The 13,687-nt window shown below is 53.2% G+C and overlaps 1 protein-coding gene across 1 annotated transcript in view; it reads left to right on the forward strand.

Moving 5' to 3' along the window:
* Window positions 1-659: 659 nt before the first annotated feature.
* LOC149343013 (uncharacterized) overlaps window positions 660-13,687 on the forward strand; it is a 32,453-nt gene continuing 19,425 nt past the window's right edge. Inside the window, exon 1 of the mRNA XM_089546868.1 lies at window positions 660-813. Coding sequence (XP_089402994.1) covers window positions 665-813 — 149 coding nt within the window. The 5' untranslated portion in view covers window positions 660-664. The remainder of the gene's footprint in view (window positions 814-13,687) is intronic.

The following is a 13,687-nucleotide window of genomic DNA, read 5'->3' on the forward strand; positions in this document are numbered from 1 at the left end:
GCAGAGCTTGTTGAAGTCACTGAGCCATCTGTGTAGACATGTATGCGGTGTTTATGGTTGAAATGCAAATGATGCAGTGTCAGTTGCTTGAGAGCAGGCAATGATAAATCAGATTTCTTATTAATTCCCGGAATAGATAGGTGCACCCGGGGTTCATGGAGAGTCCATATGGGTGAGCATGATCTTGATGGATGGGCGAACTGCGAATGAAGACAGGCACGGTGAGCTTTAATTACATTTGCAAATGCAGTATGTGGTCTGAGTAGGGGAAGAGTACGAGATTGAGGTGTCCATTGACATAAGGAGCTAGTTATGCGCGTCTTCAACATTTTCTCCTCAATGCTCATTTGCACAGTGTACGCGGAAGACATATCCGACAGTGGCGCGTTTCTGCAACAATGTCAACGCCAACACTTACTGCTCTAGTGCCGTGTTTCTGCCACATAGCTCAAAACACGAATATTAGTTTGATAATTTGGTAGTTTTGTTGTCATTTCTTTGTTTCGCTTGGCACAAACCCACAAACGCCGCATGCATACAAACATCACGAGCTCTTTCACTGGGTTTACCCATCAGAATAATGCTTTCGCACTGATATTTCAAGGGATTGAAAGCAGTGGTCATGTAAACCCCTGTTTATTGGTTTTGGTATTTGTCACAGCTAATGGATACATTTACGGCACCCATCGCCATTTTTGACGACGGTCTGGACGGAGACCTGGACTGCGCAACAGCCACTCGTACAGATTACGACTATCAGTCCAAGAAAGCGACTTACGTGTGGTTCTTGAAAGGACAGAATGGACAACCAGGGTGAGCAAGGTGCATTCTCGGTATCCCTACGTAGACTGTATTACAGAACAATTACTAAGAAAGTTATGTTGTCGCAAACGATTCCTTCATGAACGGAAAATTTGACTGGACCTTTGACATGCTGATGTTGCAAGAGACAGCACCCGTAAACAGTTTTCGAGACACCATTACGAAACAAGGATTTTAACCTCACGTCCGCTTAGTCCTTTATTATTAGCAAACTGCAGGTGATGTATAGTGAAAAGAAAGGCGATGCGTGCATTGTTTATGACGTAATGTACATATGTGCTCAGTTAGAGTACTTCTGCCGGAAGTGGGTAATATAAAACGCGATGTCACGTACATGTACAGCTCACCAGTGTGAGAGCGGGTTAAAAAATTACCTAACGCTATGATAAATTTATTAACTTCTTGGGTGTCTAGGAGCCTTACGAGGTGTTCTGAGATCTTTTAGTGCCTGCCTCCTCTCAAAACGGAGGACGAAATCAAATATATTCAATAAGTGCAAGAATAAAATTGCAATCGACACTTAAGCTTCGCTTAAGTTAATGTTAATGGTCATGTATGCTGAATTGGCCATTCTCGGCTCAAGTTCCATAGGTCCCTGCGAGTTATGATACCATTCCTGACGCAGTGGTGCAGCGGCTAAGCTATTTTAAGTGATGCGGCAGTGTCCTGCGACTGCAGGTGCTGCCACTGGTGGGGCTTGTGCGATCCATGTGGCTCTTTCATTCAATTTTCATTTCGGCTTCAAAGATAAGTGGGCCTTGGGAAGATAAGTCGCAGTTTGAGAAGCTCCCGGGGCCCACAGCGGTTGGCAACCACGACATCAGTGACCAAATAAAGACAAAGGAAGGATATATAAACCTCAAGCATATTTGACATTCTGAAGAAAAACAGTCCTACCATTGCAAAACCGTTACAACCTCTCGTTGGCTCCCAATTCGATGCGTAGGTTGTGATGACGCCACAAGGTCACGTGAGCTACGGACTGTTCCGCCGTTCTACGCGCGCCATCGAAGGTTTCGCTCATGTAAACTGAAGAGTTGTTGAAACTCAAATTTCGCAACGAAATGCATTTGGTCGGCAGAATTGTTTCAAGCTACATTCATGTGGGGTGCTTATCTCAATCGATAAAAAAACTCTGCCTCTCCCGTAACCGAGAATAGAGTAAGCATGAATTGTTTGCGGGCTTTCGGGAGCGGCCGCATAATCATGGCGTTGTCGGCAGGGGCGAGCATTCTTCTGCTGTGGCGTATCACTCGCAAAGCGATCGCTTTCCGCAAGACGCATCCTACCACTCCTTTTATCAGTCTCCATTGCTCGGCTTAAGCAGCTGTGACGGTGGCGGCATTGAAATGCAGGACGATGCAGAAGCGTACGCGGACACGACGAGACGCAGGCCTGAGAAGAATGTATATGCAGAGCGTTCGAAACTGTCTAAAGTGCGTAGAGGCGAAAGCGTTTTCAGCACCACTTTGCCTATGTGAGACTGGTGACGTTACCACTGGATTACGTCAAGATAATGGATGACGAAGTAATGTCAAATTACTAATTACTGACTAATTACTGACTGATGACTTAATATTAATTAACTGCTAATTAATGATGCTTAAGCTTCGCCTATAGGAGTGGAACGCGACTGCGTGTTGCAGCGCTGCCAGGCAGTCCACGGAACGCGACCACCCGTTCAGCGCGATGCCTTGCCCTTTGAACGCGACGCTTTTTGAGGACAGAAAATTACGCAGTAATTCTCTGTCATCTCGGTGGACACCCGAACCGCACAGTAAAGGAAGGGAGGAACGCCACCACACGTTCGGCGCGAAGCTACCGGCGCTTGTATGCCGGTCCTGTAGTCTCGTTAAGTCTCGTACGGTGCCCGGATGCTCTCGTTTCAGCTTCCGGATCTGTGGAATTCAGTGCCCGGATGAGTGGAATTCAGTGCCCGGATGTTGGCTCTCGGTCTCGGCGTAACGTCGCCACACGGCCGAAAATGGCAGCTAAAAGCATTTCATGCTTAAAAAAAGTACGATATTCGCATCGGCTGCAGGGACAACGAAACAAAACCAGTGGTTATCTCAGCGGTTGTACCGCTGACGCCATCTCGTTTGCCGGCCGTGGAGGTTCGGCTTTGAAGGCGCTTTTTAACGAAAGTCTCGAAATTTAGGGAAGTCGAGCCCAAACTATGGTTGTTGTTATCATTGATAGTTGAAAAGCGTTTTCAACCCTGCCGCAATGCACTCCCCATCCCCCTCCTTCACCGAATAACCATGGTCGACAAAGGAGACGCGGCACCGGTACAATCGCTGAGATAACGGCTAGTTTTGTTTCGTCGTCGCCGCCGAAGGTGCGAATATTAGAATTTTTTGATCGACTCAGCAAGTACTATTGTAAGGTATCGGTAGCGTTCGCGGGGGTCATCGGAACGCGGCTGGGGGCACTCAAAGCGGAGCGTCTCCTTTCTTGGAACGCGGCCGCTCGCGAACGTGCCGGGAAGTACGGGTGGCCACCCGACACGCGGTACCGAGCACGAATGTATATTTGTGTTTATTTTCATTTGACACGACCGTGCGTTTGGGTTTGTGGAAAGGGCGTTTTGCCCTACGGAAGCTGGAGGGCTGGCCATGCTCTCGGTAAACCAATCATGTGAGCAGTGCAACATGATTGGAAGTTACCGAATGTGGGCTGGGCCTTTAGGGCTATAAAACTGGGCCCCGGAGCCGGAAGTGGGGGTTCTGCGCTAAGGTGAGATGCAACGCATCTTCGGCAACGCCGAGTAGGGGCCTCCCCTAGTATTAGCCAGATCCACCTTTTTGTTGTTGTTTTGTCTCTTTGTGCCGTTAATTTGTCTCTACAGTGCCTAAACTTGTATCTATTGTAAATACTGTACATAAAATTTGAAGTGTTCGCCTTACCCCTGCGTCTCAACTGAACACAAGACCGTCTCTGACGGGCACCCCTGGTGCGAAGAGCTTCAGTCTTTGAGTTGAAACCAACCCGTCTCCGGCGGGGCACCGCTGGTGCAATAAGGAAGACGAAAGAACCTGTGGAACTTTACTGGCGCAGTCGACAGGATCCTGCGGCCATCGGAAGACGGCGCAGGAAAAAGAAGGCAGGGAGAAAGGCGACGGTCAGGCAACAGCAGCGTTCGAGAAAGGACCTGCGGGGAGACGGCGGCAAGGACGCAAGGACCACGGCAGGTGTCCAGCGACGCGGGACTGCGTCCGGGCAAGGAGGCAGCGCGTCGAGAACTCGACGGTCACCGGCGGGTCGCAGCAAGGCGACAGCAGCGGGCACAGGACCAGCGGCGTCCGACAGCTCATCGCAGCGTGCGGTGAAAGTGGAGGTGGACTCCGACGCCAAGGAGCTGGCAATGCGGATCGACGCATCGAAACCGTGAGTTTCCTTGGTCGCATTGTTCACGTCCCTGTGTTCGAGCCGGCAGGACAGTTGAGGGATACAGACGGCGGTATGGAGAGTTATCCATGCCGGCCCTCACTCGATGTGAGGTACCAAGTGGAATTAGCAAAGGCGCGCTTAGCGTACTTTCAGGCTGAACTTGCGAAAGTGAATAGAGGAAAGGCGCCGCTGTGCGAGGAGAAACCTCAGGATGTTAAGTGCGTCTTGGATGAATTAGAAGCAAAGCGCCAGCAGCTAGCGCTGGAGCTCGCTGAGCTCAAGGCGTCTAGGAAAGCTAGTGAACTAACCAGGGAGAACTGCTCCGAGTCCCGAGAGGTGAGGCAGCCTGTGCTGGAAGACAAAGGATTATGCTTGTCATGCACAGGTCAGGGAAAAAGCAGTGAGGACGCTGAAAGCAATCAGCCGGTATGCGGGAACGCATCTTTCTTAGGAAACGCCGCGAAAGGTTCAGGAAGTGAAAACAGGATTCCTGAAGGACGCGGAAATACCACAGCTTTTCCGCCACCGCGGGCGGCTAGCAAAGAACAGGAGCAGCCCAATTCTAGTGATCTAGAGCCAATCGTGACCAAGGTGTCCGATAACAAACAGGACAGCGGTGGAATTCCTGTAGGCTCTAAGATTGTGACCTCTGACGCGGAGCTAGTAACAGCCAGTGAAAATCTGGCGTTGCCGCAACCGCACACTGTGTCCCGCAGCGTTTCTGGTGGCAAGAGCCCTTCATCCGAGGCAAAGAGCGGAGGTGGGCCTGTTGGGCCGACCGGGCAGAACGCCGCGCAGTTGAACGCACCCGGTGTGTGCCCGACCGGGTCAGTTGAGGACCCGGAAATGAGTGGCGACTTGCCGCAAGGCAAGCCCGGGTCAAGTGACTGCCAGGGAGCTCATGGAGCCTCGGAGTCAGACTATGCCACGGGGCCAGCGGGCGCTGATCAAGCACGGAGCGGCGGTTTCAAAGTTTGCTCGTGCAGTAAAGGTGCAGATGGCCCCGGGCGAGGTGGAGTGGCAGGAGGCAGGTGCGTGGCTTTCACGCTGAAAGTCGACGCGAGGAACAGTATGTTCCGTGCTAGAGGTCGGCATATCAAGTGTAGCGAGACTGACTGTACTGCTATATTTGGGCGGGCCAGGGGCTATGCTCTTTACGCACCACGCGTGTCGTACTGGTGCGCCGGAGAGAGAGTGCTCTCAAGTGCGTCGCACGGTCAGAGATTTTCACCTATCGATGACCAGGACGTTTTTGATCCTGGAGGGCACCGTCTTTTCAGTTCACGCCCCGCTGTGGCACCAGCCTGACGAGCATAGTGGCCATTAGGTGTTAATCGTGTCGAATGAGGCACGAGTGGGCTCGAACGCGCACAGGGACGCTCGGTGCGACTAAGGAGGCTCACGTGGCCCGTATCAGTGCTACTGAACGCTCCAGTTGCGAGTGTCGGTGTGTGTGTCGAGCAGGACGCGGGTGTGCATGCTGGTGAACTGGGTGCGACGCACCAACTTGGACGCTGTGTTACGGCGCACGGCAGGCATGCCACTGTGTGTATTAAGCATGAAATGCTTTTAGCCCCCGTTGTCGGCAGTGTGGTGACGTCACGCCGAGACCGAGAGCCATCATCCGGGCACTGAAATCCACTCATCCGGGCACTGAAATCCAGTCATCCGGGCACTGAAATCCAGTGATCCGGGTACTGAAATCCAGTCATCCGGGCACTGAAATCCACTCATCCGGGCACTGAATTCCAGTCATCCGGGCACTGAAATCCACTCATCCGGGCACTGAATTCCAGTCATCCGGGCTCTGAAACGAGAACATCCGGGCACCGTACGAGACTTAACGAGATTTAACGAGACTCTCTAAGCCCTCCTACGCGACCGGCATGCAAGCGCCGGTTGGTCTCCAAACGAGACAAAAAATAACTGCTGCCAGTGCCTTCTCAATGTTTATCAAGATATCAGTGGAGCTGTGCGTTTGATAATGCACGGACTTATAATTTCCGATTTCTAATAACGCATGCAAAAAGCACATAAATGCCACGATACACTTCGTTGCCATACGTGATCTCTTAGGGGCTTCGCGCATCGAAGCAAAGCCGCGCAGGCGCACAGGGGCCCGGGGGAGAAGCGCTGCGTTCAAAGGGCGAGGCATCGCGCCGAACGGGTGGTGGCGTTCCTCCCTTCCATTACGGTGCGGTTCGGGTGTCCACCGAGATGGCAGAGAATTACTGCGCCATTTCCTTTCCTCAAAAAACCTTGCGTTCAAATGGCAAGGCATCGCGCTGAACGGGTGGTGGCGTTCCTCCCTTCCTGTACGGTGCGGTTCGGGTGTCCACCGAGATGACATTACGTCCATAAACATTTCATGCTTACTCTACTCTCGGTTACGGGAGAGGCAGAGAATTTTTTAAGTGTGCATTTTGCGTGATGTTGTGTTGGTGCCCATGTGCATTTTGTTGTTTTTGGTTTTGTTGGTGCAACTGGTCGCAGCGCGACAGCTTGGACTTCGGTGAATGTGCTGGTTTTACAGGTGTGAAACGCGCATTTGAATGTGTACGTTTTGTTTATGTTATGTCACCCGAAGGGTAGTTTCGTGTCAGACACCGATCCCTTTTGTTTGTAATTCTAAAAGTGCCATTTGAGCCCTTTGTAGAATCTTGGGAAGGGCGTGTAAGGTATCGGTAGCGTTCGCGGGGGTCATCGGAACGCGGCTGGGGGCACTCAAAGCGGAGCGTCTCCTTTCTTGGAACGCGGCCGCTCGCGAACGCGCCGGGAAGTACGGGTGTCCACCCGACACGCGGTACCGAGCACGAATGTATATTTGTGTTTATTTTCATTTGACACGACCGTGCGTTTGGGTTTGTGGAAAGGGCGTTTTGCCCTACGGAAGCTGGAGGGCTGGCCATGCTCTCGGTAAACCAATCATGTGAGCAGTGCAACATGATTGGAAGTTACCGAATGTGGGCTGGGCCTTTAGGGCTTTAAAACTGGGCCCCGGAGCCGGAAGTGGGGGTTCTGCGCTAAGGCAATGCCTCCTAGAGAGACTTGAGGCCTGCGCGCTGCGCCAGTGACGTCACATCCAGTAGGCGGATGGCCGCGTCGCTCTCTTGCTCCGCCGCGCTTGGTGTCGCTTTTTTAGGATGGTTTAGTCCCTCTCTGTCAACCGCTGTATTCAGCGCGGGTGCGTCCGCTTTACAAGCGTACAAAAAGATAGGCGTGCGCTCATTTATAAAGAAAGGAAGAGCCTGCTGTGAAATAACTAGGGGCCTGGTCAGCTGCAGTGCACTTTTTAGAGAAGTAAGATTGACAAACTACTCTAGGTGAGTGAATAACTGATAGAAAACGCGAGAATTCTGCAGTGCAGTTGTTTCGCTTCGCTGGCTTCGGCTTCAGCGGCGTGCGTCACGTGAATTCGGGATGATGGCGGCAACAGCAACTCGATCGTCACCTTCATGCAAACTGTGTAATGGTGGCTATTGCAGCGTTCTACAATTACTGCTCCCATGGGGAGTTCATTGTTTGCTGAAAATTCAAGAGTGAGGCAAAATTTAGTCGTCAACAAAAAGACAAATTTCGGTTTATTGGTCATGGGCATGCAAAGGCGCTATAAATAAATGTAAGACAATACAATATACATACAGTAAACAGAACTAATGAAGCATCAAGGTAACAAAATTGAACTGCCAGGTAGTAACCACAGATTTGTAAAACAAACATACCCTTTAAATATGAAAACATAATTTGTACTCATGGTCACACTTAAGACTTAGACCATGTCACATACAGTAGAACAGGTCACTGCAACAACTATCAAGGAAACGAAGGCAGTCATGGTTCGCAATCCAAAATAACACAAAACATTTAGCAACATGCGGTTAAGCACAAAACATATATGATGAAAAACAATTGCAATCGACTAGAATGAGGAACTTGGTTACTTCACATAATATGGCACTGCGAGAACAAATCAAAGCAATAAACACCCCACATACAAACAAGCACATGCTCCTCTCTTGTTTTGGAACACTGTGGTGTGGACAGGTACACGATGGGCAGTCCTTGAATGTTGGTGGTGGTGGTGAAAACTTTTATATTGTAAAAAAAGAGTTTGGGAGCCACAGAGTGGCCCCGCTACATGGTCGGCGTCCCTAGTCCGGGACACCGCACGACGAGGCCCCGTCTCTCGCCCGTTTCACCAGAGCCCTTTGGGACTCAAGCGAGGAGCAGTTGAGGAGGGCAGTCTCCCATGCCTCTCTGGAAGGGGTAGGGGAAGGGGGGAGGTGGGGATTTTGAGTACATGCCCACACCATGTGGAAGATATCACAGGTCTCCCCACAGTGTGGGCATCGCCCATCCGTGTTAGGATCGTAATGTTTTATTATTGCAGGACAGAGTAGAGTACCTGTCTGCAGGCGCCTTAAAGTTCGCTCCTCCGTCTTACTCAGCCCTTTTGCAGGGGCCGGGAAAAGGCGGTGGTTGTCGCTATAATGTGTTAATATTTCCCTGAATCGCAGCAGCGGCTGGTTAGTCTCCGAGCCAGAAGAGCTGGGATGAGGAGCCCGGTGAGTAAGCGCTCGGGCAGCCGCGTCAGCGGCCTCATTACCTCGTAAGCCCTGGTGGCCAGGAGCCCAAATGATTCGTTTGGGTGTTGGATCAGTGGCAGTCCGTCGTAGAATACAAGCAGCTAAGGGGGAGATCTCCCCTGCCAAGTAATGTTCACATGCTTTTCGGGAGTCCGTGATGATTATTCTCGAATTGGCGTGGGCGGCAGCAAGCGCTATCGCTACTTCCTCGGCCCGCATTGAATTCGGGGCTCGAAAGGAGAGTCCATCAACGTGCATTTCCTGGTGAACGACAGCGGCCGAGTAAAATCCCGTGGGCGATGGCCCTGCTACGTCTACATAATATACACCGGGTCGGGAGCCGTGTTGTCTCTCAAGAGCCCGAGCCCGCGCTTGTCGTCTGTTTTCATGCATGTCGGTGTCCATGTTACGGGGGAGCGGGGAGACCCAGAGCATATGGCGCCATAGTACTGGGATACGCTCCGCCTCCTCTGGAGTGCAGTCGTGTTGGATGTGTAAGCGGTTTAGCAGGCGGCGCCCAGGAGCCGTCTGCGTGAGCCGCGTGTATTGGTTCACGAGGTGGGCCTCCCGCAGCTCCTGGTAGGAGTTTAGCACCCCCAATGCCTTGAGTTTGGCATTAGAGGTAGCAACCGGGAGATCCAGGGCTCGCTTAGTTGCCTTGCGGATGATGGCGTCTATTCGCGCCTCGTCTTGCTTAGTAGTGCGGAGATATGGCACGGCGTAGAGGATCCGGCTAGTCACGAAGGCATAGACGAGCCGAAGCGCGTCCCTGCCCCGCAGACCACCCCGCTTGTTGGAAACGCGGCGGATCATGCGCCCTACCTGTTCGCCTACTCTCTTGAGTTTCGCAATAGTGGAGTCCGGTCTGAGTCTCTGGTGAATGAAAAGGCCCAGGATACGGAGCTCCTCCACCTCTCTAATAGGACCTCCTGACAGAGAGATGTGTATTGCTGTCCTATCCTTTGGGTTCGCTCTGACATGCAGAAGCTCTGATTTCGCTGGAGCACATTGGAGCCCACAGTCATTAGCATACGCATCGACTATGGAAGCAGCCTGCTGAAGGCGGTCCTCCATGTCTCCAAGGCTCCCCTGAGTGGTCCAAATTGTAATATCATCTGCATATAACGCGTGTTGAATGCCTTCCACCCGGGCCAATTGGCTTGGGAGGCGCATCATAGCAATGTTGAACAGGAGCGGTGATAACACTGCTCCCTGAGGGGTACCCCGTGTTCCCATCATGTAAGGGCCGTATTCCTCGCCCTCAATCCGAAGAAAGGCCTGGCGATTAGACAAGAAATCTCTTACATACGCGTAGGTCCTAGCCCCACAATCGGTAGAACTCAAGTTGGCCAGGATGCTTCCGTGTTTCACATTGTCGAAAGCCCCTTTCAGATCAAGGGCGAGGATGGCTTTGTCATTGTGTTGCATAGTTGTGGGTCGTATTACATCCCTGTGCAGCTGGAGAAGGACATCCTGTGCAGACATGTGAGGGCGAAACCCGAACATGGTGACTGCAAAGAAGCCCTTACTCTCCAGGTATGGAGAGAGGCGATCCCGTACCATCGTCTCCATAAGCTTGCCCGCACATGAGGTCAGTGATATGGGCCTCAGGTTGTCCGTATTCACGGCCTTACCTGTTTTAGGGATAAACGTCACAAGTGACGTTTTCCACTCGGGAGGGAGTGGACGCCCGTCCCAGATCTGGTTGATGTATTCTAATAAATGAAGGTAGGCTGAGTCCGGTAGGTTCGCCAACAGGTTCACTGTTATGTGGTCCCGTCCCGGAGCCGTACCCCGGCGCATTTTTGCTAAGGCCGCCTTAAGGTCGTGCAACTCAAAAGGGGCATCGAGTGTTTCATTAGGCCTGCCAGAGTACATGTACTGTTGCCCAGGCGGGTCCTCCATACGACAGAGATATCTGTCGCACAGAGTGTCCGCAAGTTGCGCCGTCGTACCTTGATACCCTTGCAGAGCCCGCCGGAGCTGCTTTTGCGTCTCCCCTCTCGTTTGGGAGGGGTCGATTAGACTGCGAAAGAGACGCCACGTCCCCTTCGAGCTCATCTGATGAGCTGCGGCGTCGCAGCGTGCTATCCAATTTGAATCTGAGAGCTCGGCAGCATACGCTGCAGCCTGCTCTGTGAGTTTGGCTATGCGGTCGCGTAATTTGCGATTAGTTTTCTGCTTTTTCCACCGTTTAGTTAAGCTCCGGCGCGCCTCCCACAAATGCCGGAGGTGGGTGTCCACTGCGGGGATCTCTTCGGTGGTTTGTAGTGTTGTGACGTGTTGTTTCTGAATGTTGTATATGTGGTTAGCCCATTCCGCGTAGCCGCCGGAAAATAGTACGGGAGGGATAGTGTGATTCCGGAATTTGTGCCAATCGGTCAGCTTGGCCTGACCCCATTTTTTGCGCGCTGCCTTTGCCTCGAGTGTAATCCGGAGAAGGAGGTGATCGCTGCCTAGAGAATCTCCCAAGTTCTCCCATGCAGCCGCTCTAGCATTTTTAACGAGAGAAAGGTCTGGACACGTGTCGCGGGTTACCGAATTCCCCACTCGAGTGGGATACGCCGGGTCCGTGAGCAACGTGAGGCTGAGGGTGGAGATGAGCTCCGCCAGCTTACGTCCTCTTGCCTGTTCGAAGTGGTAGCCCCAATGAAGGCTGGGAGCATTGAAGTCTCCAACGATCACTAGAGGCTCTTTGGCTGCCAATTTTATCGCGCGAAGGAAGATTTCATTGAAAGTTACGCGCGGCTTACGCGGAGGGCAGTATATGTTGAGGATATGTATTGACGGGTCGCGGCGTCTGAGAGGCAATACTCGGACCATTGTATATTCTTGCTCGGTACTCAAGTCTAAGTCGACCTGAACCACGGTGTAAGCCTTATTCACCAGGATGCACGTAGAGGGGCCCCCCTGAAAGGTGCTGTAGCCTGATAATTTAGCGTCTATGCCGGGCTCCTGTAGGGCAATGAGCGCCGGCATGTCACCTAGGGACTGCAGGTAAAGCTGGAGGTGTGACCGCTTTTTCCAAGATCTGAAACCCCTGCAGTTCCATTGGATGATCTGGAATTTTTCAAAGTTTTTAGCATTCCTATTACATCTGCTAGCCATCTTGTCGTATTTATTTAAGGGTGATCGGAATAGCTCTGGCCGGAAGCCGGCGCAACCCCAGTGAGGGGCCGCACCGACCCACCAGCTGCCGAGCCTGAACCATGTTCCTCCGCTGCCTGACGGAAGGCTGTCTTACGTTTGAGGTGATGGGATTCGCAGCTTGTGGCGTTCTTAATTTGGGTGCTGACCCAGGGCTGCACGGCTTTAAGGACCGAGTCAGTGACCTGGGCCATAAGGTCGGGAAGTGCTTGCGTTAAAGCTGCCTTGAACATATCCTGGAAGGACTCGCTGACTGCTGACATGATTTGGTTCGGGAGGGCCGCCACTTGCTCCTCCAGTTGCTCGGTTTGGCGCTGCAGTGCCTCTAGGCCGGCGACGCGACCAGCTGATCCAACTACCGTGTCCCCGCTCTGCCGCGAGACGCTAGTGAGGCAAGATGTTACGGATGATCCGTCATCCTCGTCGTCTGGCTCAGCTTCTTGCATTGGTTCAGATGACCCGGCCTGTTTGGCCTCTAATTCCTGAATTTTGCGCGCTAGAATTTGGTTCTGGCGCCTGAGCTCCTCTACTTGCTGCTGTAGGGCGGTTTCGGTAGGGGAGGGACGGGTAGGGGAGGGACGGGTAGTGGGCCCGGAGACTGCCCTACTCCAACTGCTCACCTGTGGTTGGACGGGTGCCAAGGGCGGGAAGTCCCTGGCGTTGAGGACCGGGGGCGCCGCCTGGGTCGCGGACTTGACAGGTTTCGATGACCCGGTTTTGGCCTTGGTTTCCTGATCGGCTGACGCTTTCTTGGCCTTGGGCGGAGGAGCCTGCTTGGGCCCCGTCTTTGTCTTCGGTTTGGATCCTGATGGGGAGCTGGGTTTGATGGGTTTCCGGAACCGCCCGGCACAGCCAGGAGCTCCGGTAGGGTGGCCGCCTCCGCAGATGAGGCAGCTCGGAACGCAGTCATGTTCCGCCGGGCCGTCAGGAGTGGCATCGGGAACCTGGACTCCGCAGCGTTTGCAGCGCCCCGGCTGCGGTCGCGGGCACGCATCGGCCCGATGGCCCACTGTGCCACAGCGGTGGCATGCAGGCACTGTTTTCTTGTACAGGCGAACAGGGAGCCGTTCGTAGCTGTACAACACCGTCCGTGGCACCTTAGTCCCCGCGAAGGTGATCACCGCAACCGGGGTTCCCCCCAGCTTGCGCACAGACACCACATTTGGTTCCGCACAGAGTTTTCTTTTAACGGTTTCAGACGTTTCGTCAGGCGAAACACTCACGACGCCGCGACAGAACGCACCGGAGAGTTTGGGGTGTCCCCGGAACGGTAGCTCGCGTTCCCCAACCCGCAGCACAACATCCCGGAGTAGCTTCTCCGCGGCGTCGACTGATTTCAACGCACATACCAGCACGTTTTGGTCCCAAACAGGCCACACCGCAAGTCCTGCATTTGCGTCGTCCCCGAGGATGCTGCGGATTGCAGCGCCGGCTTGTCCGGGACCAAAAGTTGCTCTGAGGTCGACCGTGTTTCGCGGTTTCAGCACCACGACGATGTCGTCTTTTTCGATACGCGGCGTGTTCTGCGGCCGCCACCGGAGTTGCCTGGAGCGCTTCGAGGTTGCGTTCGAGGTTGCGTTCGTAGAGCTAGCCGGCGCCTGTTGCTGGGTGGCACCAGCACCAGCGTCCCTCGATGCCGCCGCCGCGTTCTTCTTTCCGCGCCAGACGCGGACCATATCTTCAAGGTAATCGTCCTCGGTTGGTAGAGGATCCTCGCCTTGAGTAGTACCCTCGGATTGGTT

The sequence above is a fragment of the Amblyomma mixtum genome, chromosome 5, assembly GCF_055824585.1.
Source record: "Amblyomma mixtum isolate Tamu chromosome 5, ASM5582458v1, whole genome shotgun sequence".
Lineage (NCBI taxonomy): Eukaryota > Metazoa > Arthropoda > Arachnida > Ixodida > Ixodidae > Amblyomma > Amblyomma mixtum.